This window comes from Pleurodeles waltl, chromosome 1_2 (genome assembly GCF_031143425.1).
Source record: "Pleurodeles waltl isolate 20211129_DDA chromosome 1_2, aPleWal1.hap1.20221129, whole genome shotgun sequence".
In the NCBI taxonomy this organism is placed as follows: domain Eukaryota; kingdom Metazoa; phylum Chordata; class Amphibia; order Caudata; family Salamandridae; genus Pleurodeles; species Pleurodeles waltl.
The window spans coordinates 832,750,452-832,776,976 of NC_090437.1; the positions used below are offsets into that span (position 1 = coordinate 832,750,452).

General features: G+C 41.9%; 1 protein-coding gene across 5 annotated transcripts in view; it reads left to right on the forward strand.

The window, feature by feature from the left end:
• CEP44 (centrosomal protein 44) overlaps positions 1-26,031 on the forward strand; it is an 81,851-nt gene extending 55,820 nt beyond the window's left edge. For 4 of the 5 annotated variants that reach the window (XM_069244522.1, XM_069244513.1, XM_069244505.1 and 1 more), the window contains 3 exons: positions 13,421-13,551; positions 13,828-13,865; positions 25,848-26,031. In XM_069244522.1, the coding sequence (XP_069100623.1) occupies positions 13,421-13,551; positions 13,828-13,865; positions 25,848-25,896 (218 nt within the window). In that variant the 3' untranslated portion in view covers positions 25,897-26,031. Of the gene's footprint in view, positions 1-13,420; positions 13,552-13,827; positions 13,870-25,847 lie in introns of those variants that run through there. The other variant, XM_069244542.1, reaches the window with a different exon arrangement.
• The last annotated feature ends 494 nt before the right edge of the window (positions 26,032-26,525 follow it).

The following is a 26,525-nucleotide window of genomic DNA, read 5'->3' on the forward strand; positions in this document are numbered from 1 at the left end:
AGCCAGGGTGTTTGCGCTCCTTTGCACTGGAACTTTTTTTAACCACTTTGGTCTCTTTGTGCAGCCATCAAAAGTTTTTCCGGCAAATTCATGGTTATGTGATATTGCAAACCAGAATCCATATCTCATTGCAACCTAAGACATGAAAAATGTGGCAGTTTATTTTTTTGGGCTTCAAATTTGCCTAATATTTAGTTGCATTTCTGAAATGAGCAATCATAAATCAGGAAACTATAATCAAAACGTTTTTGCTGTGAATGTCGAGAGTCCGGCAGTTAACAAATGATTTTCTGAGGGAATGTAGTGCTCACATCCAATTTTATAGCATTATGGCAGATCACTCAATTGTGTAAGTCACTGTTTATAGTACATTGTGCATTTGATGGCAGATGACTAACTAGGGACTGTATGGAAAGTATAAAAACTATATGATTTCTAATTCTGTATGACCTGTGGAATCTATTTGTGGAAGGCAGACCTCCCTTGTACAAACTAGTTGGCCAGTGTAATAATCAGAACATTAGATCAGCTCAGATGTTTAGCATTATTTTTCCAAAATATGAAAACTTACTTCAGTCTCTACCTCATTAACATAGGCTTGACTCCCCGCTATGTTCCTCTAGATCAGTGGTTCCTTTTAGATTCATGGTTCACTTTTTAGAACAACATACTTCTCCAGTAATGAATCTTTTATAGCTTCACATTCTTGAATCTTGCCCAGTTGTCGAAGTGGAAGTCTCACGATTCAACTAGAAAATCAATGTGATGTTAAAAATAACTTGGGAAGGCTATAAAGCCTTTACATTAGTAACATATCTCTATCATTTAAAAAACCAAACTTCAACCAATCAGGTTGCAGCACCCTCTAGAACACTCCTCTCAGAGACTTCTGTCTCAGATTTTCTACTGCAAGTCTTGTGAGGGAGTCTCCCCTGAACGCTGCTTAGTTCAACCTACTATTGAGACATTGTGTAGACATATACTGTCACCAGGTACCATCTGCTGAACAAATCCAACTCTACAATGTCAAAACTGGCTGTAACGTGTGTTTTCAGACTATGTGAGACCTGTGGTAAGAAGAGGCTGCATTCTTAGGATGAACAGAAGGACTGCATGTACGGCCTTTACCCATCTCACAGAGTAAAAGACTTTAAGATCTGCCATACCTTTTCCTCAAAACCTTAAAGGATAGAGAATGAAGATTATTGCAATGGCTTAAATAGGTAAAGCCAAGGGGGATTGTGTTTCTGGGGAAGACAGTGAGGACTGTTCCTCATCTGCCAGGAGATTTTTTAAAAGGGAGAGTTCAGATGTTCGTTCACCTCCTGAACCCCCCCAAAAAGTCTTCAAAAACTACTCACCATGGGTTTTTCAAGTAAATCTGCCCCCACTGAAAAGCATTGAGGCATAAGAGACATGGGGCCTGATTCTAACTTTGGAGGACGGTGTTAAACCGTCCCAAAAGTGGCGGATATACCACCTACCGTATTACGAGTTCCATAGGATATAATGGACTCGTAATACGGTCGGTGGTATATCCGCCACTTTTGGGACGGTTTAACACCGTCCTCCAAAGTTAGAATCAGGCCCATGGTGTTTCTTCCGGGAAACCAGGAAGATCAAAAGCAGAACCTTCCACACTGTCCTCTCAGGTTTCTCAAATTCAAGAAACTGTTATCTGCACCGTAGACAGATATTATTTACAAGCACACCATTGACGAAGAAATTGTCCCTTACTACGGTGATCCTGGTCAGTTCACCAGTGACAAGTTGCTGTCTCCCTTCCTGTCGACGATTAAATTGGTCTCTACCTCATCTGCGGCAACACCGTTGATGGTCGAACCAGTACCATCTACATTGTTGGTGAGACCATCATCGACGAGAGAAAAAACAAGGAAAAAAACTGAATTTTTGATGCCGTAGAATACACCTCTGAGCAAAGTATCACCCAGTCGTCTGTTGGATGATGATGATGATGATGATGATAGTCTTTTTGGTGCGGCAGGTAGCCCATTGGAGCTGCACGTAAAGTGTCAGCAGGATGATGACAAGGAAGAAGAGGAGTATTATGGTCAGGAGTATTACCCTCCTCAACAAGAGGACTTAAGTTATACTGAACGGTTCCAGCCATATCCTGAGACACAGAACCAGGAGGATGTGGCATGCATCACAAAGGCATTAGTGTTGCAACTATAAATGATGGTCTTGGACCGCTACATGAGATTTCCATCTAGAACTGCCTCACTATTAGAAACTGGGTCTCTAGTTGTAAGGGAAATACACCCTGTCCAAGTAAGGACACAGTACTAGTCAGGGTAAGCCCATTACACATCATAAATTAACTTGTGCTCACCCTCTGGTAGGTTGGGACAGAGCAGGCAGGCCTAACTTAGGAGGCAGTGTGTAAAGTATTTGTGCAACACCTGAGACAGAAACACAGAGAATCTCCAAACCAATTTAGAAAAATCAATTCAAGTTCTATGAGTAAAACAGGACTACAATTAGAAAAATCCAATAAGTAGAAGTCGAGATATACATTTTTTAAAGAATATCTGCAATACAGTGCTTAGAATATTGGAGCACCAATTGGGCGGTCTGATCAAATCTGAAAAATCAAGGCAAACGCAATGGAGTGCGGGTCGGATGCAGGGATCAAGCTTGTCCTGCTGAAAAAGTATCGTTGGGGTGTAGAAAGCATCAACATCCTGATGCAAGGAGCCCAGGAGGCAATTAGTTGGTTCCAAACATCACAGTCGGGATGCGTTATCAGTGAACCCTTGGCTTAGAAGTTGATGCGTCATCAAGCCGTGCAGCCCGCAAAGCGAAGACAATGCTTTGTGGCTGGGGGCAAAGCCTCCACTATGAGCTGCAGAGCAGACATTGCGATGTCCTCGCCCTTAGCAGCAATGCGTTGGGTAAGCTATGCAGTGGTTCAGCAGAATGACTCTGATGTATGTTTTTTTGTAGAAGCAGCTGGAGAACCCACTTCCAAGGGCCCAGGACTGGATTGGCACCACATGGCAGGGCAGAACTCACAATTGACCGAGTCCAGAAGCTGGAGCCTGGTTGAGTGAAGTCTTTGATGTCCCGGAGTGTCCAGAACAGGAAGCAAGCCCTTGTAATCACTTTGGTTCTGGGAATGTAGAGATGCAGGTCCAGTCCTTCTCACTTCCTGGCAAGGAGGGCAGTACGGCAGACACAGTAGAGCAGAGGTCCAGCAGAATGACAGCCCCTTAGCAGCACAGCAGTCCTTCTTCCTGGCAGAATATCCTCAGGTCCAGAAGTTTACTGATTTGGTAGGTTCAGAACTCTAGTTCTTATGCCCAGTGGTCCCTTTGAAGTGGGAGGGACTTCACTGGGAGGCCTTTGCCCTTCCTACCGTGGCTCCAGACACACTACAGGGGTTATGTAGACCTTTGTGAGGGCTTAGAACAGCGCCCAGTCAGGTGTCCGGTCCTCCCTCCCCATCCTTCCCAGGACGGGCCATCAACATATGCAGATGGCCACGCAGTCATACCTAAGCTTCCTTTGTGTGTGGCTGTCTGGAGGGAATGCACAAGAGCCCAACTGTCACCCACCCATACATGTATTTAGGGACAGGCAGAAGGCACTGAATGATTTAAAAGAAGAACATGCCAACTTTCTAAAATTGGCATTTTCAGAATTACAATTTAAAATCTCACATAAACATAAGTTGTGATTTTAATTTGTGATTCCAGAGACGCTAAACCCGGGGTTCCCATCTCTTCCCACTTGGAAATTACACATATGAAATATACATAAAGTAATGCCAGTGTGAACCTGTTGGAGAGATAGGCTTTGCAGTAGTAAAAACTAATTTGAGTGTTTCACTACCTGTACATGTGAATCTTAAAAGTACATGTCCTGCTTTTTAAATACACAGCACCCTGACCTTGGGGCTGTCTAGGGCCTACCTTAGGGGTGACATATATGTATTAAAAAATAGGTGGCACAATCTGTAATGCAGTATCACCAGTAACATTTAATTTGTGTGCCCCGGGCACATTTAGTGCAATTTACTAGGGACTTTTAAGTAAATTAACTATGCTAATGGTATAATGTTTTAGTCAAAGAGCACTAAAAGCCAGCAAAAACAAAGTCAGCAAACAGGAGGTCAGAAGGCAAAAAGGTTAGGAGTCATTGCCAAGGATGCCAGGTCTAACATTCACCTAGGTAGGTTACAGCAGTTCCCCAAACCCACAAGTACTGAACACAGAGAGGAAGGGAAACCTAGAGACGCCCATACTGAGTGGGATGATTATCTCATTCCGACCCCATCATCTCCAGTACCACAACGTTTGGTTTCTCCTCCCGAGGATATAGGAGGTTTTCATAATCTCCTAGAGACAGCAGCAAAGAGGTTTGACCTTCCTATAACAAAGCAATCTGACTGTTTCCTATACGACTTCAAAGAAACCTCTTGTAAAACTATCAGAGCTATCCCTATTGAGTACACGTGAGATTGGACCCCCAAAACCTGTCTCCGTGGTCACCCAAGCGGACCAGTTCCATTAAAAAAAATCCATCAGCGCCATTATCAGCACCACCTGATTGAGGAGGAAGGCGCCTAGACAACATTGGGAAACACTTCTCTAAGTCAGCATTGATGATAAGAGCAGCAAATGCATTGGCAGTACTCTGATATGACAGACGGATGGGGTCAGATACAGCGCTATATGTAGATCTTCTGCTAGACGATGTTGAAGCAGAAGCCAAAAAGATACTGCAAGAAGGGGAGCAAACTTGCTGTGAAATCATTGACTGCACAGTGGACATTGTGTCCATAGGTTTTAGGCAGCTAGCAGGAGCAGCTGTCTTCCGGAGACAGGGGGTATTGAAAGACACGTCTTTTAGACCTGAGGTGAAGTTCTCTTCGGTAGACACATTGACAAGGCCCTCCAATCTCTAAAAGCAGATACAGATACCCCAAAGTCCTTAGGTACTGTGCAATACAGAACAATAGTTTTCGTGGTGCCTGAGTAAGGGGGGCAATTTTCTTACAGAGGAGGTTACCAACCATACAAGTATCTTTCATACCAACCGGGTATGCAGCGATTTCAACCACAATACCAGTAGCAACAAACTCCTCCAGCAGCCTATACACGGCAAACCCAGACACGAAAGTTGCGTCCATAGTGCAAAGACACAGAGAGACAACAGTGATGGATTACTGGCACCAGCTACGTATCAATCTTCTTCTGCATTCTCTGGGGCAAAATATCCAACCATCTCCCCGAATGGAAGAAAATAACAACATACCAATGGGTATTAGATCTAATTACCTTTGATTACACACTGAAATTCAGTCAAAAAATACCTCTACCTCCACCCCAAAAGTTCCCACCAAAACATCTGCATCTTCTGAGATTAGAAGTCCAGACCATGCTCAGAGAAGGGGGCATAGTACGAGTCCCTGGAAATCCGAAGGGCAAAGGTATTTACTCCTGTTTCTTCTTGATATGGAAGAAGTCAAGGGAACGGATACACATCCTGGATTTGAGAAAACTGAACAAATATCTTCAGAAACTGACATTTTTCCAGTGTCACAATACAAGACGCTTTACAGCTTCTAAAACAGGGAGATTATACGTTCCAGTTCATCTATGACATCAAGTTCTCCCATTTGGCATGAAATCTTTTCCTCGCATTTCCGCTGTGTCTGGCTCCAATAGCTGCATTCCTAAGACAGGAAAGACAGCAAGTTATTCCATACCTCGATAATTGGTTGGTTAAGGCATCTTCTCACCAGTCTGCACAAAGGTCAACCATGGCATGCTTGCGTCTTTTCAGCAAACTAGACCTTACTTTGAGTCCCCCAAAATCAATCCTTGAGCCATCCAAAAGTATAATGTTCCTGGGGGTTGCGCTGGATACAGGCATGTCCAACACCAGAAAGATGAACAAGATTGATGCAATTGGCCCCTTGAGTACAAGGAAAAATGTCACTTTCACTTCTCCTTTTTAAATCCATGCTAGGGTGATCTCCTCATGCATTTCTTTGGTACTGTTCTGACGCCTCCAAATGCAGCAATTGCAACAAGAACTGGGCAGACAATTCATCCAAATGCAAGGAACTTTCAATGATATAGTCTGTCACCCCAGGAATATGTACCACACTCTCTTGGTAAATTCAAGAGATGAATCTCTCCACAGGTCTAACCTTCTTACCCCAAGTTTCCCAGTTGGTAGTCACAGCAGACAATTTTCTAGTGGGTTGGGGAGCTCATCTCCAAGGTTTGGAAGTCAGCAGCAAATAAGAACCATCTCGGTTACTTCTACATATCAATCGTCAGGAACTCAAAGCAGTACACCTAGCCTTATAAGCTTTCCTGTGTAGAATAGAAAAGTCTGCAGTGCTTATCTGCACAGACTACACAACAAATGTGCACTATATCAACAAACAAGGATGTACAAGATCCCAAGCGCTGTCCCAAATGGTGCAGAGGATATGGGAGTGGTCAATCAGTCATCAGATAAACTTGAAAGTGGACATGTTCCCGGAAGCAAAGTGTCATAGTGGCACTCTAAGCAGAATGAAAATCACCTGTCACAAATGAGAGATTAATCAGGAGGTCCTAGAGGAAATTTGTAATCAATCGGGCACGCCAAATCTAGATCTGTTCGCAATCTCCAAAATGTGAAATGCTGATTCTGTAGAAGCTGGCATCACCAACCAGGGTCAGTGGGGACTGCGTTCTCAATAGCATTGTGAGCAGTCTTTGCCTGCCCTTTTCCACTGATTCCTTTCCTGCAAGGATTCTCAGAAATATTAAGACCAAGCCCTGCAGGATAATCCTCACAGTTCTGAGATGGCCAATGCAGCATTGGTTCGCAGAGCTATATCTGCTATCAGAGAGAAAGCACATCCAACAGCAGCAACTTCCGCCTCTGCTAACGATGTGCCAAGGCCTAGTACTTCATCCGCACCTGACACTTGTCAGTTTGGCGCCTGAATTCAGTGAGCTTGCACATTTAAATATCCAAGAAGGATGCAGAGACATTCAAACTATAGCAGATACTACAATCCAGACTTGCACTGTTAATTGGAAGCAGTTTTGCATCTGAGTCAATGATCAAACTTGCACCAGAGGAAATTATTCCATACTTGTTACATCTGGCAAAATCTGATACCACTCATATTTCTATTGAGGTACACTGAGGAGCCATATCTAGCTTCAGAAAATCATGAACATCACCATTGTTATGGTCTAGCAGACTCATCAAGCAATTTCTGAAAGGGCTGTTTAGGGTTTACCTGCCAGTGAAACTTCTCCTCAACTCTGACAATTGAACCCAGTACTCTCACAAATAATGAAGAGACCATTTGAGCCTATTCACAAAGCAGACATTAAGTTTCTTTCTTGGAATGTGGCACTCCTGTTCGCGCTGACATCAGCAAGACGAGTAGGTGAAATACAACCGTTCACCATTCATGAACCCTTTCTTCAGTTCAGGAGAGAGTGATTCTGCAAACAAATCTAAAATTCATTCCAAATGTACCATCAGACTTCATTTAAATATACAGGAAATCTTAAAGGCATTTTTATCCGATCCAGAACATGTAGCAGAAAGAACATTAAGTTCCTTGGACTTTAAGAGATGTTTAAAGTTTTACTATGACAAAATAAAGCAGTTTTGTAAATCAAGTGAATTTCTAGTTGTATACAATGCTCCTAGAAAAGGTTATTCACTTTCTAAGCAAATTATAGCAAAATAGATAGCTTAAGTGATAAATTTGTCATTGTAAAGCTGACACACCTTTACTAACTAAAGTGCATGCTCATTGTACTACAAGTATGTCAACTTCAACAGCGTTGTTTGCTGCAGTGTTTACCTGAGAGATTTGCAGAGCAACGACCTGGGAAAATACACACCTTCACGCAGCACTACTGCTTGGATTCCAGAGTCCACATAAATGCTTCTGTGGGCCAGGCAGTGTTATGTCTTCTTTTCCATTAAAGATGAGCTCCCACAATAAGTTGTAAGTCATAATAAGTTGAACCCAGCCATCCGCTAATGTATCGTGCACATCCAAAGGTTACATATTTTACTCACACAACACCATCATCTCAAGTAACTAACTCGTGCCATAAGGTAACCAAAACTCGTACCCCCACCATGCACCGTTTTCTTATCAATAATTTCACTGCAAATCTTGCACTGATATTATCAGTTACTTTATGGAGGATGTCATGATTAATATAAAATGTCCGGTAATTAGCAGTGCATGGCGAGGGTTTTAGTTACCTTAGGGCACGAGTTATGACGCGTTAAAGTTACTGCGATAACTATAACTCCTGAATTTCGATGGTTTTTTGTGGAAAATCTGAACCGAACTATAACGCCCCTGGAACGCTTTTTTTTGTTTTTTTTTTGCAGTGAATTTCTAGGGTATTTTTAACGTAAAGTAATCTAAAATTACCATAGGGTAATCCAACTGCCTGCGTGCACATCCTTAGGCCATGCGCGGCAGAGGATTGTCCGCAGGGCCTGACTTGTGGACTCTCTCTCTCTCTTTTTCTCTCTCTTTCTCTCTTCTCTCTTCTCTCTTCTCTCTTCTCTCTTCTCTCTTCTCTCTTCTCTCTTCTCTCCTCCCCCACCTTTAACCGTGCCTGGTCCACGGCCCCCCTTCTCCTGGCATTATTCACCCCTGAGGAACCCATTCCCTGGGGGCTATTGTTTAATTAATGGGGAAGGGGAGGACTCTGCCCTCCTCCCCTGGCTGATTTTGACTACAGAGACCCCATCTCCAAGGGCCTGGCCACATTATGAATGGGGAGGGAGGCACGCAGTCCGTTCCTCCCCCTCCCCCCAAAGGCCCTGAGGACCACATCCCCTGGTGCCTGGCCAGTAAAGGGCACAGGGCACCCACTTCATCTTTGCTTCGGGCCGCAGGGGGACCCCCCAATGCCCCTGCATCCCTAGTTGTCTCCCCGCCTCCAGGAGGAGCCAATAGTGCTCCCACGCACAGGGAGCAGTAAAAAATGCTGCTTCCTGCACACCGCAGCAATGTTTTCATCTGTTTCACATCAGGCAGGGAAACAGATAAAGTCCGCTCTCAGCAGGCGGATGCACTTTTCCTACCCCCACCTGCTAGGAGCAGACTTAGGGCCTGATTATGACCTTGGCGGATGGGATACTTAAACACGAACGTGACAGATATCCCACCCGCCATATTATAAGTTCCATTATGTCCTATGGAACTTTTAAAATGGCAGGCAGAATATCCGTCACGTTTGTGATGGATTATCCCATCCGCCAAGGTCATAATCATGCCCTAAGTGTTTTCTCTCGCTTGGCGAAAACATTTAAAGTGCTCCTGCCAAGCAAGAGCAAACATAGGTTTCCTTGCCAGCACTAGTGCGGACAGGGAAACCTCTATGTCCCGGTTTTGGGATGTAACTGGAGCTGGCCTGCATGGTTCCCCTCTTTGTTTGCATGGCCGGCCCCGGGTGTGACGGTCTCTGGGGCCGAAATCGGACCGGGAGGTGGGCTGTGTGCCCCCGCCTTCATTACTACATCCAGGCCCTCGGTAGTGGTTGTCCTCTGGGCCGAAAACTGCCTGGAGTGGGGCCCACCTCCCCTTGTGAATATTGTCCTCGTGCTGAGGGGTGGCGGTTTCTGGGGCCAAAAGCAAGAATGTCACATAATTCACTTTAATAAAAACTCCTCTCACTTAACAATCTGAGAAAGAAAAGTAAACACCAATCCTGCTGCAATTCAGAATCAGTAGACGTAGCCGGACATTTGACCTTTGTCTTTGAAGCACCGGTAAATGTGACGAGTTAAACACAGAATTTAAAGGCATCTTTATTTATTGCTTCCACTTTCCCAACCCACCAAAAATCGATTTTCTGCGCATCAGTGGATTGCATCCTCCAGTTTTGAAAACACTGTTCTAAATCACCTGAGTTTAGGGGTACCATACATGTCTAGATTTTCAGGTTGTACATAGGCGATGAACTAGGTGGAGTGCATTTTGGAAATTTAGAGTGCAACTCCAAGAAAAATGCCAGTTTAGGGTACCTCTCTTTTGGTCGCCAGTATCTATTCTGGGCTTTTTGGAAACCTGGCACAACCATATATTTTTAAATTCTACACATCCTAAACTTTACACTGCAGGGTGCCTGACCTCCCTCACTCCGATTGGTTGGCATAAAGGTTGCTCTGCACATGGTTGTCAAATTCTTATTTTTTTCCCAGAGAATGTTAATTCCTTCCAGTCTTTCTTGTGTAAGAGTCTATTCCTGCTGAGAGTTGACCCACATCTATGCTTCTCTGAGTCTCCTGAGCATGGGTGATTCCAGACCTGTATGGGGTTCTTGTGAGATCTGGGTTTCTACACATAAGCTGGGGGGGCAGTGTATTTCTGAAATTTGGAAAGCAGCCTCATGCAAAATGTTTTAGAATGCCTGCTATTTGGTCACAGATATCACAATTGGGTTTCATAGAAACATACTGCAACCTTATTTTTAAAATCTACTCATCCTATTATGTCTGTCGCTGGGTGCCAGACATCCTTCACCCTCATTGGCGGGCCGCAAGATCACGCTGAACATTGAGGTTTGTCATATTTTTAGCATTATTCCCAAAACATGGTAATTCTCTTGAGGCTGTCTCATGTGAATTTTCCTCTGAAAGCTTAGCCCAAATCTGTATTCCCCTAGGTCTTCTGAGTGTGGGTATCAGGCATGGGTGAGTATCCAATGGTTTTAGCAGGGATCACACATACACAAGAGAACGATTTTGATTTGTCTGCATGCACCATGTGGGATCAACAAACCATAGACATTTTTGAAAAACAGAAAGCTGGTAATCCACTGTGATTTGGCTTGCATGAATCCCATCACCTTTTATTGTTTAGAATTATTTACAAATGTCTATGATTTTTTTGAAAATCCCAATCTCTTCTCTTTTCTGTGACTGGTAATGCCTGCAATTTAGGTAAACGGCACAGGTGCTGCTATCGAATTTTCCCACACTTCTCCCAATTAAACCGTTCCTCATGTGTAGGTTAGCCTATTGTACACGAGGAGTATAGGTCAAATTGTATTTAATCTTGAAAGCCATAGTTGAATTGGCTTACTTTATACCAACAAAAGACCTTAGTTTGTAATATGCATTGTGCAGACACTGTTCTGATTATACTTATAAAAGGATAGTTCAAATAGTAGTCAAATAATAGTCTACTGAAGCAAAAAGAATTTTGATTGTTAAAAATGTATACAAAGTTCTACATAAAAAAATTGAATCCTACTTTTCATGAAGACAAAATTCCATCAGATATTGAGATATTCACTGCAAAAATGTCAATGTGTGTTGCACTCCATCTAAAGGTGTCCTTTCCTTAGGTCAAACTTGTGAGTATGTAAAGAGCACATTGACATTATATTGACTTCACACAGTCATATATACGGCCTGTGCATGTCAGTTCTAATAGGCTCACCCATACCTCTGAGGTACTGTTTATATTGATAGAAGGGTGGCACCATGTGGTGGTGGGAGCTTTTGCTGTTCTCTGCATATTCCACAACATTTAGCCACAGTTGTTTTTATTTCTTTAACCAATGTTTGACTTGTGCAAGTGATTCTTTATAAGAAAAGGTGATGGTATCCTTGCAAGCCATACACCCTAGGGCTACTCCTTGTTTCTACTTTACAGAAATGTCTGGGGCTGGTAAATGGAGTTAGCTGCTGGACAACCCCAGGCCCAGACATCTGTGCCCCATTGAGGAGCCAGGCAACATTTGGTGGTTTTCTTTTTTTCTTTAGGCCTAGTGAAAATCCAAACATCACCTGCTCCTTGCTGGGTCACACACTTCCCAGCGAGAAACTGGACAATGTGTGGATTTTTTTTGAGGTTTAGAAGAAAGGAAAAGAGCGTCCAGACTCTGTCAGGTGCAAGGGTGTGTATGCATCCAAGCAATGACCCAAGAACCATGTGGATTTTTATCTTCCTGCTTCCTTGCTGGGGCAGAGACATTCAGCTCTTTCATCTGCCAGTGCCTCTCTTGGACGTAGAAGTATCAGGAGGCAAAGGAACAGTGAAAATGAATCACAAATTTAAAGTTGTAATCTGAGGTAATTGGAACGATTCAAGCCTCCTCTTCCAAACTTTACTCACTGGTTTGTTTTTCTGTTAGTGTGTGAGATGGTTGAAAGAGCAGGTCTGCTCCTATCACCCTCTTTTCGCCTCCCTCTCTCCAACAAAAAGTATCTGCAGCTGGGGGTCATGGCTAGGAAAGTGCTGGGACAGTGATAACTGACCGTAGCCGCTCTAGTATAGAGATCGATTCTTGGATGGGTTTTAGATGGGCTAGGCAATACAGGGCCTGATTACGACCTGACCTTGGTGGAGGGAATTACTTTGTCCCAAATGTGACGGATATCTCGTCTGCTGTATTAGAAGTTTCATAGGATATATTGGAACTTGTAATACGGCGGGTGGTATACCAGTCAATTTGGGACGGATTAATCCCCTCAGCCAAGGTCGTAATCAGGCCCTCAGTGTCTGATGTCACTAACTACATCACATGGAACATTGTGGCGAACAGCGAGCCTTTGATTCCTGGAGAAAAGATTGGGCACAGATAAACTCCTTTCACCCACCGCAAAGAGGAGTTTGACCATCCAACAGGGAGATTACATTAAAAAAACAGCCGCCCATGGCAGGGTGCCACTTTGCTATTGACGTAACTTTACATTGTAAAAGCGGCTGGTGGACATCCCTTCCTGATGTTTTCAAACATCAGTAGATCAACAAAAGGATAAGATGCAGGAGTTTACTTATGTTGTTTACTGATATTGTGCAAACCAGATTGGTACAATTCAGTACTTTAGCTTAGCTTCTAAAAAGAAAACATGCATTTTTTAAGCCATTTCTAAACGTCAGCTATTTGTGTGCTGGTTGTGTTTTTCAGTTGTTCTATCTAGTTTTCTTTTCTCAACTCACAGGCTGTAGTTAAGAGGAAAGAATTTCTAAAGCCAATAGGTCTGCATGGAAACGTAGCATTAGCACATTAAAGCCAAACAAATGAAAAAAAACGAAAACGGGAAAGTGTTAAAAGGTCCTTTGACTTATCTACAGGCTTGTTTTTGTTTCTATATGAAGTTAAGATAAGAAATTACTGGTGCCTTCATTAGCGCTTTGTTTGTTTCGCGGTCGTCGAAACAGAGTGATTATAGTGAAGGCTTCCTTTGCATCCTTTCTCCGCTTCATGTTAATTTCATAGAATAGGACAAAATGATTGTGGGTTTCTACCAGTGCCAGGACTTTTTGTACTAATTGTTTTTATTTTTTACTGTAATTCATTATTTACTGTAATTCGTACAGTTCTGTGTTGACAACTGCTGGGAATAAGCTAAAAGACAAAGCTAAATAAAGATACTGTCTCTGCAGATAATGGGACAAAAGAAGAATTGCCTGAGAGTTTTAATCATCCGTCATCTGGCTACAGCTCTCTACTATCCACAGACTCGTCTCCCAAAGACATGACAATTAATTATGCACGTTTGACCGCAGTTTCAAAGGTAAGGACAACCTTCATATTCTTTGCTGAATTCATTTCAGAGCTCAAAAGGACGTGTATGTTTTAGTTGTTGAAACTATCTGCAAGCTGAACAAGTAAACTAAATGTATTCTGTGAAACCCTTCAAATTTGTGTAAACGTTGCTGTTTTTGTATGTATTTTTAATATATACGGCATGTAACCCATCATAAACCATTGCCTCTCCAAAACTAAATTTAGGTAATCTATATGAAATTTGGAATTCCTTGTCATTTATTTGTCATTGGTTTTATTATAGAAAACAACGAGAGAGAGAATGGAACGAATAAACAAAATGTAAGTAATAGTTATCTACAACATTGTCTGCCCACCTTATGCTTAGGTTCTTACTGAAATACTGTATTTGTTTCAGCATAAGCCATAACCAGGACGATTACAAAATAACAATTACAGCTATAAAACATTTTTTACAAACGACTAAAATTCATACACTGCATAAAACATATAATGTAATATAACGTACCTTTGCCATCTAAAATAAGTAATGGTTCGATCTAGGAACTTGTTAAAGGAGACATTCAATAATAATGATCTGATAGGATAAGAGTAGGCTGGGTTCTTACAGTGCTTAAGAGTTGGTGGTAGTTTGCTTTAGACTTAATACAGTAGTTGCTTATAATTGTTAAGTTCTGTTAGATGTGGACATTTTTTTTTGCCTGTACCTTATAAACACATGTAGTACTTTGAGCAACATGTTTTCCTTCTGTGCTGTGTGAAAACGTTTGTCTTGGTAGGCTGGGCCTAAATACTGCTTTAGTTGTCTTGTCTTTGTTTTTCAAAACATATCATACAGAAAACACATACATATATAGAGGCTCCCAGCCAGCACTCTTTCACCATTGGTCTGTAGACATGACACTCGCATTATACCTTGCCCCCCTGCAGTAGAAGGTATAGATCAACAGACCAGCCTACTCCAGCCGTTGGTGCTTTCACTTTTGAGTGACTGAATTTAAAAATACAAACCTTAAAAAAAACAGTTCTGAAGAATAGAAATAGGTAAACTTTCACTTCCTAATGACTGATTGTTGCTGTGTATGGTAGGGTTTCATCAACAATTTTCATAAATCTCAACACTTTTATTGTAAATTATAATGTTCATTACCCACTTTAAACCAGCTTTGGTATATTTATTATTCCTTCAGAAAACTAGCACAATGAATTGTAGTAGCTAGAGTTTATATTCAGATTTCTAGGTAGAAGCCACCCCCTCAGATTTGTGGTTGACATTTTAACCACTTGTATCTGACTTGTGAAGGGCTTTGTGCTGCACTTCAATATAAACAGCCAAAATGAGTTATCTGAGCACAGTTGTATATACCAGTGAATACAAATTCCTATCTATAGTAGGGTGTGATCACTTACTTTAATAAACATCAATAAATTCATTGAAATTGGTAACTTGACTCATTTGTATGAACACATTTTGGCAAACAAACCTATTGAAAACAAGCACAAATGATTAAATAGCAAAAGTGTGTATGCAGATTTATTTATAAAAGCCATATCACTCAGCATGGTGCAGATCACTTAAAGCAGTTACATCTATCTTGAGCAGGCCTTTATTAACAAGGCATTGGGCAATTCACAACAACATTACCTCAGTACATTCCAGGGATTCACAATCAGTTAGCAGACAACCTCAGTCGAGATCACCTGCAAACTCACGAGTGGGAAATACATCCCCAGGTACTACACACATACTTTCGTCAGTGGGGGACACCAGACATGGATCTGTTCGCCACAAACCAAAACGAAAAATGCCAAAACTTCGCGTCCAGGTACCCACACCCTCAGTCCAAGGGCAGTGCTCTATGGATCAACTGGTCAGGGATATTTGCTTACGCTTTTCCCCCCTCACCCACTCATTCCATTTTTAGTCAACAAAATACGTCAAAACAAACTCAAACTAATACTTATAGCACCAACGTGGGCACGCCAACCATGGTACACCACACTGTTGGACCTCTCAATAGTACCACATGCCAAGCTCCCAAACAGTCCAGATCTGTTGACACAACACAAACAGCAGATCAGACAACCCAGTCCAGCGATGCTCAATCCAGCAATCTGGCTCCTGAAATCTTAGAGTTTGGCTATCTGAATCTTCCAACAGAGTGCATGGAAGTCATTAAACAGGCAAGAAAACCTACCACCAGGCAGTGTTATGCTAACAAATGGAAAAGATTTGTTTTCTATTGCCAAGCAAAACACATAACACCTTTGGATGCGTCCATACAAGACATCATAGGTTATTTACTCCACCTACAAAAAGCAAATCTAGCTTTTTCATCCATCAAAATACATCTCACTGCAATTTCTGCTTATTTGCAAAATAAACAGACAAAATCCCTATTTAGGATACCAGTCATTAAAGCCTTCCTGGAAGGCCTAAAACGAATCATACCTCCAAGAACTCCACCAGTACCCTCGTGGAATCTTAATATTGTACCTACACAACTCATGGGTCCACCATTGAAACACATGCACTCTTGTCAGATCCAATTCTTAACTTGGAAAGTAGCATTTCTAGTGGCAGTCACTTCATTATGAAGAGTTCGTGAAATACGGGCTTTAACTATTGAAGAACCCTTCATACAAGTACACAAACAAAGTTGTACTCTGCACAATCCCAAAATTTCTACCAAAAGTCATCTCACCGTTTCATTTAAACCAGACAGTGGAATTCCCAGTCTTCTTCCCACAGCCAGACTCTGTGGCAGAAAGGGCACTGCATACATTAGATATAAAAAGAGCTCTAATGTATTACATCGACAGAACAAAAGCATTTCGTAAGACTAAACAATTGTTCGTCGCATTCCAAAAACCCCATACTGGTAACCCTATATCCAAACAAGGCATAGCCAGATGGATAGTGAAATGTATACAAACTTGTTACCTGAAAGCTAAAAGACAACTACTCATTACACCAAAGGCACACTCCACTAGAAAGAAAGGAGCAACAATGGCCTTTCTGGGAAACATACCAATGACAGAGATTTGTAAGGCAGCCACTTGGTCCACACCTCATACTTTTACCAAGCATTACTGTGTAGATGTGTTAGCAACACAACAAGCCACAGTAGGACAGCTGTACTAAGAACATTATTTCAGACAACTTCAACTCCTACAGGCTGACCACCACTTAGGAGAGGATTATTGCTTTGTAGTCTATGCATAGCATGTGTATCTGCAGCTACACATGCCACTGAACGGAAAATGTCACTTACCCAGTGCACATCTGTTCGTGGCATGTTCCGCTGCAGATTCACATGCGCCCTCCCTCCTCCCTGGGAGCCTGTAGCCGTTTAAGTTATAATTAAAAATTGTACATATGTATATAAACATTCCTTCATTTAAACTTTGTAGATACATCTCTATTCCATTACATGGACATCTCTCTATTTACACTGTATCACTCCTACCTTACCTTCTGCGGGAAAACAATCTAAGATGGAGTCGATGCCCATGCGCAATGGAGCTGAAAAGGAGGAGTCACTCAGTCCCGTGACTCGAAAAGACTTCTTCAAAGAAAAACAACTTGTAACACTCTGAGCCCAACACTAGATGGCAGGATCTGTGCATAGCATGTGAATCTGCAGCGGAACATGCCACGAACAGCTGTACACTGGGTAAGTGACATTTTCCATATATATAGGGTATAATATGTATATCTTTATCAATTGGCTTGCATTTTGGTTCTCCCTCCCACAGCCCAATGCATAAGGCAGTGGGTATTTTACTGGGACATAAAGATGGTGGCAATAAAAAAAAACAGTTTCCCAACAGTGCGACTGTTAATCGATGATTGCTAGTACATATATGTATACTTAACAAGTATTCCATAGTAATCAAGATGTTTATTAAAAGTTACATTATTGATTAATCACCATATGGCAGTATTTGCATATCTACTTAGCCTATTGAACTCAAGACTAATATATTAGAGTAGCAAACATGAATATGTAAATTTTTATGTTGAAGCCACACCCCCTCAACTTTGTGGACATTTGAATCAGTTGCATATCAATCAAGAGGGAAATTTTGTGAAAACATGAGTTACTGAAGCTTGTTGACAGACTTGTAAAGCAGTTGCTTCTGACTTGAGAGGGACATCTAGTAAAGTTTTGAAGGGCTGCAGTCTTGTTAAAGAATTCACGCTGTCTCCTCTGACTAGAGAAGGTCATCTAGTACTTACTTGAGTTACTGTGGCTATGTGAAGGCCCAGACTGATTGGTTTTGCCAGTGGTTGCTTACATTTTACTATGGTGTTTATATACTGGGCTTAACTGAATCCAAGGGAATTGGGTTGCTTTAAGTGCCTACCAAGTTAAAAAAAAAAAAAAAAAAAAAAAAGTTCCTGACCAGAGCATTATACAAAAATATATATATACTCTTGACAGGAGTAGAAACGCTTTTAGTCTCAAATACTGAATGGAAATATTTTAACTATCATTTCTGAAAATCATATAAACAGAATTTGATTGGAGTTTAAGGACTTGCTGGTAATAAGTGCACTTAATCTTCCGATTGAAAGTTAATAGCCTAAGTGTGAACATCTATGCATTATCATCAGTTCTTTTCTTTCGGCTCCAGTCAATTCAGTTCCATTTCAGTTCAGTAACTTTAGTCGGTCATATGACTATAAACCACAAAAGTAAATACAGTCATATGCAGGAAGACAGCAAGGATAATAAAACACACTAAATCATCACTATCTAATACGTGCGTCCTTGAGGAAAGAGATGGGAATAAAAAATAAAACTAAAAAGACAGATCATGGAAAGCATCAGCTACAGTGACATCGATTAAAGGCCTACCTATAAATTTTTATGACACTAAAACAAAGCGCAGAAAAATAAACAGAAAACAACACATTTTGTATTCAGACAAAAAGTGCCATTGATACATAAGAATATATTTAGTTTTGAAGGTAAAATTGGTACAGTGCTTCGCAGCAATAGTGCAAGAAATATCTAAGAGAAATAAAAACAACATACAGAAAGAGATAATGGTCGTCCAGAAAGCTACCCAAGTTAATTTCCTACCTTAATCACCAGCCTTGGAAAGGTATATCCAATAAACTCCAAGAAATTTCTTCTGAGGCCAGGGATTGCAGAAAGTGCAGTGTTTCTATGCAATGATGCAGGGAATGCTTGATCAGTAAAGGTTTTAAGACGCAGGACCTGCAGTTGGAATAAAAAGTGAAGAACTCTACATGTAAAGTGCTCTGACCTGATTTCTGATCACATGGACAAGGTAGAAGATCATGTAACAAATCATTACACTGTGCAAAAATAACTATTCTATGAAAACTGCTGAGCCAAAACATGAGTATAAAAAAGTTCTGACAATGCCGTGCATCACATAACAAGAATGCCGTGCATCACATAACAAGAATGCCAGTCAGTGCAGATCCAAAGAGAGCGACCCCTCAGTCACTTTTTGACTGAACTTTATTCGACTTCTGTGGAAGTTTTTTTGGAGAAGTTTTTCTCGTGGTGTAGCAGGAATGTCATCTTGGAATGCCGGCTTGAAGCCCTGCATTGCTGTTCACTGACTGGTGTCTGTGATGACCTGCACCTTGTTTGCTTCTGGTGACTCAAGCGTGACAACGATGTGAAGACCTGCATTGACTGCTGCGCTAATAATCCGAAGGTCTTGAGGAAGCGGTCCCTCAAGCTCTGGCAGCTCAGTGTGCAACACTCTCGACCCAAGGTCGAGAGATAGGTCCTGGGATCAGTTGCAGAACCCAAGATCTTTGTCTCACTCAAAGTCTTCGGGCCATTCTGGTAAGTTCCACCGCAAAAAGAGTAAGAAGTTGAAGAGGTCTTCGACTTCGCCCCGCATGTCTAAGTCATCCAACAAGACAAGAGTGCCTCTGCTGTTGAGTCAGCATCGTCTGGGCCGGCTCCACGCCTCACTGAGTTCTGAGCCGTAGCAACCCCTGCTCAACTCAGTGAATTTTTATGAGGCCATTCACCTCATTTTTGGGTGGCCCGTTCCCTCCAGGCGCCTTTAGGTCCGTGGGTTTGGGCGGGACCCCTCCTGGTTCCACGCTAGAGGCTCAGGTGCCATTTGGAGCCCTTGGATCCAATGATGGATCCGGACTGGTGCCAGTTGTACCTCCGCAACTTTCCTCAATGCCGGTACGCAGGCTCTCAGGGCCGATGTCAGCGTCATCCTCATTCTCATCCCCATCTACGACACAGAGCTGGAGGAACGTCATACGACGCTAGCTCAGGCGCCGACCAGAGCTATGCCTCCCAGGTTGGATCCCAAGCCCTACTCATATGGGCTGAGACTTTGTCAGGTATGGGAGGGGTCGCCGGACCTAAAAGAATACCAGCCCCTAGACCCCAATATGGACTGGTATGAGGACCTGGCAGACAACAGCGGACCGGATACTTCTCCAGATACTGGTATGGTATCTTCCAACCGTGGCTACAGAGGAGGAAACCTCATTCACAGTGGTGGTGAAAAGGGCCGCTGAGGTTCTTCACTTTCAGTTGCCTTCAATAGCAGTCAAGACTAATGTCTTAACGGAGGTGCTTCTGCCGGGAGTGTCTCCCCCCATCAGAACCACTTCTCCCTTTCACTAAAGATCTTTCAAACGTCCTGCTAGGGTCTTGGTACAAACCGTGCACATGGGCTTCTGTGAACAGGACGATTGCCCACTGCGTCATCCCAGGGGACCCAAGTTTCCCCACCCAACACCCTACCCCAGAGAGCGTTGTGGTCCAAGCCCCTGCCTCCCATGTCTACCTTGTCCCATTCCCTACCACCTCACAGGACAGGAAATCCAAGAGGCTAGGACACCTTGGGGAAGAAAATGTTTTCTTCCACCTGCTTGGCATTGCGGTGCGTGAACACTTCATACCTTTTGGGCTGTTACTCCCACACACTGTGAGATACAGTTGCGCAGATCCTGCCAACGGTCCTGGAAGAGGCACAGGCCATACTCTCCCAAGCTGTTGCTGACAGGAGAGATGCAGCCAGGTTCACGATTTATTGTGGACTGGACACCACCAACTCACTGGGCAGAGCGGTTTCATAGTCAGTGGCCTTACGGTGCCACGCCTGGCTGAGACGACTCACTATTCAGAGGGTGTCCAAGCATTGCTTCTGGACATGCCCTTTGATAGTCTCTTCGTAGACTCATCCTCTCCCTGACGATCAAAACAACCACCACTAGAACCAACTTCACCAACTGCATGACCATTCTAGCAGACTGGATGTGAATCAACTGCCTGCAACTCAACGTTAAGGTGGAAGTACTGGACTTTGGCAACAAGATCTCCCAATGGCAATCCACCTGGTAGCCGTCGGAGCTAGGGCCAACACCCATTCCCACAGGCCACACAAGGAATCTAGGGCTCACCCTGGATGACTAGCTCAACATAATGGATCAAGTCAATACAGAGTGCACCTCCTGCTTCCACATCCTGCTGAGAAAAATCTTCAAATAGTTGCCTCAGAAAACCAGACTGACTGTCATACAGGCACTCCTCACCAGCACACCAAACTGCAATAACACACTCTACACTAGAATCTCCAAACAACTCCTGCACAGGCTCCAGACCATCCAGAACACCACTGTAAGACTCATACTTGATCTCCCCCTCGGCACCCATATCACACCGCACCTCGGGCAGTTTCAATGGCTCCCCATTCACAAGCACAGCCAATTCAAGCCTTTAACCATTAGCAAGCATACCTTATTAATTCCCACCTAGCTTAATACACTGGGCACTGGATTACACTGCACCAATTTGCAAAGTCTAAAAACCATTATTAACAACATTAATAAAATTCAACAAAAAGGGGCCTTTTCTCATAATTACAAACCAGGACATGTTCTTATTTTATCACGGAGTACTGGAATGTCGTTGAAAAACCAGGACAGCCTCAGTGGATCCTGGCCACCCTAATCTACATCTAACATGCCTCATCTTCTGTGTCAGTAACATCTTGCTGCAGGGTCCTTTTTCTGCTAAATGCCCAGGACCTGCATTCTAGAAACACATGCTCTCCAGTAGGTTTGTTTTTTGGCACCTCAAATGTTTACTTCTTTTAAGATACCAGAGACCTAGTTATGTTATTGCATGGCGGTACTCTAGTGCCAGGAGAGCAAAATATATTGTGAAAGATATATGGAGTGAGTTTGAGGAAAACACAAGTAAAAAAAAAATAAAAAAATTGTTTGACCCAACACTGAAAGAGCGCATCATGCATTTTTGCCTACTGACCCAAGCATATCACACTGATCCTGTTGAAGGCAGTAATGCCAGCTGTTAACTGGGCATTAAAAACCACCTAGACGTTATGGTGAGATTAGGTCCTTTGGGCTGCTGGTTTATTTTGTTGCATTATAGGAGGAATTATTTTTCTTCCTCCCCCCCCCCCCCCCCCCCCCCCCATTTAGGGTACAGTGCCCACTTCTGTTAAGTAGACATTTGTAACTCCGTTCTTATGAGAGTGTCCGTCAACCCTTTCGATTGTTGTCCTTTTGCCAGGCATCCTTAAGATTGCAGGGTTTTACAGAAGACCATTACTTGTGTCTCTTTCAGTCTTTCCTAATTGGACCCTGTGCCACCACTGTAGTCTCTGTTTGGGATGCAGTGTTCAACAGTACAGGGTCTTTCTCATCCAATGTGTTATCGATGCCAGATCCCCCTGCTCTTTATAGGGTTATGTGACCACTGGTCAACGTTTCTCAACTCTAAGTCTGCAGATGCATCTAAGATTACTTTGGTGCATCTAAGATTACTTCGCTTAAAGAGAACATAGAGTGGAACTGTGTGATTTATATCTGTTCCTTTTTCTTTTTGACAATCCCTAAAAGTTATCTTTGTCTGCTTATTTATTAGTATATTTGGCCTTTACGGATTTACAGGACATACAGATATTACTCCTTTTCAGCAAGCAACACCACCTGCAAGTGGCTGGGTCCCAGGGTCAGTGCTTCACCTAAGGCATTAGAAGTTCTGTGTAGTTGGATTAGCTAGATTTCCTTCACACTGTCCGGGAACAAAACTGAAAGTCTGGTTGCATACCCTAGACACCACAGTTAAAATCACAGAATTCTCCTGCCCAGGCACTGATCCTTTAGTTTTTCTTAAAATTAAAACAGTTTTAACAGCCTGCTGAAGGCTATGCTGGCCAATGTTCACTTATTTATCTTTAACAAGAAAGCAGCCAATTTTGGTTTAGAAAAGTAATTTCAGGAGCAATCCTCTTTCACACACCTTATTGTAATGGAAATGTGAGAGCAAAAGATGGCAATGTAGGTAGGTAGGCTAAGAGGCTGTAAAACTGTCCCTGCTCCTAGAAGGGTGGATACTCCACCAGTATCCTATCATTCCCGGTCATGGACAGTGATTTGTTTTTTTCTATCTAGAAAGAGGGGACTGAAGCGCTGAACTCGGCCTCTTGTTTTTTCAGTGGAAAAATCTTTCTAAACCTTCTCCAAAAGTTATTTACTCGGTGTCTTTGGTTGTCAGAAGTATGTATTTTCTGTTTACTGATGACAATATTGGTCTTTTTGCAGGGAAATACTATCTTTCTTTGTGAAATAACCTTCCTGTGCTGGGTAGAAGCTAACTGATCCTTACAGCATGTGCATAGTCTGTCTCTCATGCTCCCATTATCTGGAGCCGTGTCCCCACTGTCATAAGCTGTCAACTAGGACCCTTAGGGACAGAAATAATTTTCACCTCCCTGGGCTTCAAGAAGACCAGCACAGGTGACAGTAGTTGACATGAGAGAGGTCTGAGGGGCATGGAGAGGGGACTTCTATCATAGCAGACTCATCCCAAGAGAGATCAGAGGAAAGTCCAGGTATGAAAAATGTCTACGAACCAGGTCAAGAAATTGACTGGGAAAGTGCCACCTGTTTGATGTCAAGAGCAGGAACAACATTTAGGCATTTGTTCCAGATGTGTACTGAACTGGTGGTGTCTGAGGTCCTTCTTTTATACTTAGCTGTGCCTGTGAAGTGGGGAGAATATCTGCAGTGACAGGCCAGAGAAATGTTTAAAGGGCTACTTAAGTGGGTGGCACAATCAGTGCTGCAGACCCACTAGTAGCATTTAATTTACAGGCTCTGGGTACATGTAGTACCCTTTTAATAATGACTTAAAAGCATGTTCAATATGCCAGTTGGGGGATAAGTCAATACTACCATGTTTTAAGGAGCAAACACATTCACTTTAGCACGGGTTAGTTGTAAAGTGTGCAGAGTCCTAAGACCAACAATAAAAAATTGATCAGAAATTAGGAGGAGGAAGGCAAAAAGTCTGGGGATGACTCTGCAGAAAGGGTCATTTTCAACAAGGAAAAATGTTCCAGAAGAGAGACTGCAACCATACAGTGTGTTTCCTTTTTGCTTGATGGTATGATCTTGCAAACAATCTTTCAGTAAGGCTATAGCATACTTGTTTCAATCAACAGAAATAATCAATTTGTGTCAATGCATGTAAGGTGCAGACAAACTATCACCAGTGATCAGATAGTGAACGCCTTAGGTATTGATAATGAACAAACCATGGTAAAAGTGAACATATCTCACTAATGCACAAAGAGCATTGCCTACTTCTTAAATACATTAATCGAAACCAAAGACCGTATTGTAGGATAAAGAGCTAGACTGCAGTGAGGCACCAAAGCAATGACATGAACTTCCGATGAGAACCACTTGAGGGCAGCAGAGAGTGCTTCAAATGTTGTATTAGCATCTGATGTAACTTTGTATCAATCACCGAAAGGGTCCGGATGCATCTGGCATATTATTCTACCAAATTTCCCATTCAGATAACCTTATCGACACTGGTTGGATTGATAATATCTGTAAACCATATCGGTTAGAATTTCTGGAAAATCTCCTGTTCGATGGCAACACCTAAATATGACTCTAGGCCCCATTGAGGAAGAGCACCATTGTTTTATATAAAATCGAAAACAGTAAAGCATTCTGAGAAGATAAAGCAGTGAACAAGCACTTGGTAAACTGAGCTTGTCCAGTGGAAAAAAGTGTTTAACTTTCATCTTGCATTGCAACCATGCATTATCCAGATGATTGCATGGGTGATTTTTTTTCTTTTATGCTAGTCAGAAGCAATCCCCTTGCACTCAACAAAAGCCAGAGAAGATCGTGAAGCCCACTAGTGTCACTCACATATTCTAGACAGGTGAAAAGAAATCACTCCATTTTATATTGCTTTGTTGTTTTCATCAGTGACTTAAGAAGGCAACTTTTTGTTGTGGAACCATTGAAGGTGCAGGCTTGCCCAGACTTCAGTACTTTGAGAAATCAGTTTCCCAAGGTAACTATATGGCTGGCAAGATTCCTTAAAGAAACAGCAAAAACAAAGAAAAGTCAGTTTAAGATCATACAAGGGTGAAATTAAAAAGCTCAGAAAGGAGGAGGCCTGGCACTTCCAGACCAAACCTCCATGTAATGTGTGATGTGACCAAAGTTAATGACAAACTCACCTTGGGTAATCTTAAAGGTAGTCTATTTCACAATACAAACCAGGAGCTGATCGATTTACAGCAAGGCCCATTTATTGTTATAGCCCTCGGTTCCATCCAAAAGGGAGGAAGGACCTTGTGAATGGGGAAAACTGATATCGGCGTGGGACTATCGAACTTGTAAAAAAGATTAGCCATTCTTTTAGTCGGAATAAAAATGATCTTTCCTTAGGAGTCTTTTGCATCTGAAGAAGTTGACACTTCTGACACATTAAATGCTCTTCAAGTCTGTGGCACTACTTAACTTTGACACAGTTCACTTACACCTACTGATAAAAAATTTTCTTTTTCCTATTGTTTTAGTATTTTTTTTTTTAAGTGTCCTTAATACTTGTTTTATGCTGATACCTCAAAATATGGTTATCAAAGGCTGGGCAGAGAAGCACTGGTATTAAGTGTGATGTGTCTGTTTTGCAATTTAATTTGTTTTTGAGGGGATCGTTAAAATTTGGCTTTTAGCTAAATAAAGTTTGTGTTCAAACTTTTAATTCTGATTGGCTGTTGAAAAATGTCTACTTTAGGCATATTTGGTGCGGGATCATCATAAGTGCTATTGTTTCTTTACACCTTTTGTTCTGGAATCCCGCACTGAGGCTTATGATTTAAAAATACTCATGATTGATGGTTGGGTAGTTTATACTTTTCATTATATTGTGATGTTTGTTTTCATTTTCGTGCTTGCTTAATTTGTACTAATTATTCATTCATGTACCTTTCTATTTTTAGGATTGAAGAAACATCAGATTTATTGAAATATTCCACTCATCCCTCTTAAAATTTCAGAAAAGGACTTTTCTTATTTTTTGTAAATGTGTACAGATAAATTATGAGATTGTGGCGTTGATCTGTTTTATGCTTAATTTCACTTTTATTTACCAAAAAATAAATCTATTTTAAGGTTAAATACTAACTATCCCTCTTATATGCAGTTTTTGTTCGGGCATTTTTTGTTAATAGAACACCATGTTATCATTTAGTGCTTTGAAATGTGCCAGCGTTTTTGATGTCCGGCATTACACCTCTCCTGTGTGCTGGGTATATTGCTATGAATTCTTTAAAATCTCCTTAACTTGAGTTTTGGCACCAGATGAATTTTACTCGATCTCTGTCCGCATGCTATTTGATGTTTTGTATATCATTTTTTCTACAGTGGAGTGTTTACATTGCATTACAATGCTTTTAAAGTGGTATTATCAATCTGGAGAGTATTCAGTCATATATTTAATTATGTCACCTCATACAAGCATTCTATATAGAAAGCAATCCATATTTGTATTTTTACAGGGATATTCTTTCTTTAAATGATCTTGTCAGTACTCGAGTGTGAACCAGGAATTTAGTTGTCTACTTTTTTTATTTTCACACTAGTGTTCTTTTTAGGTCATTACAATCACCCTCTGTAAA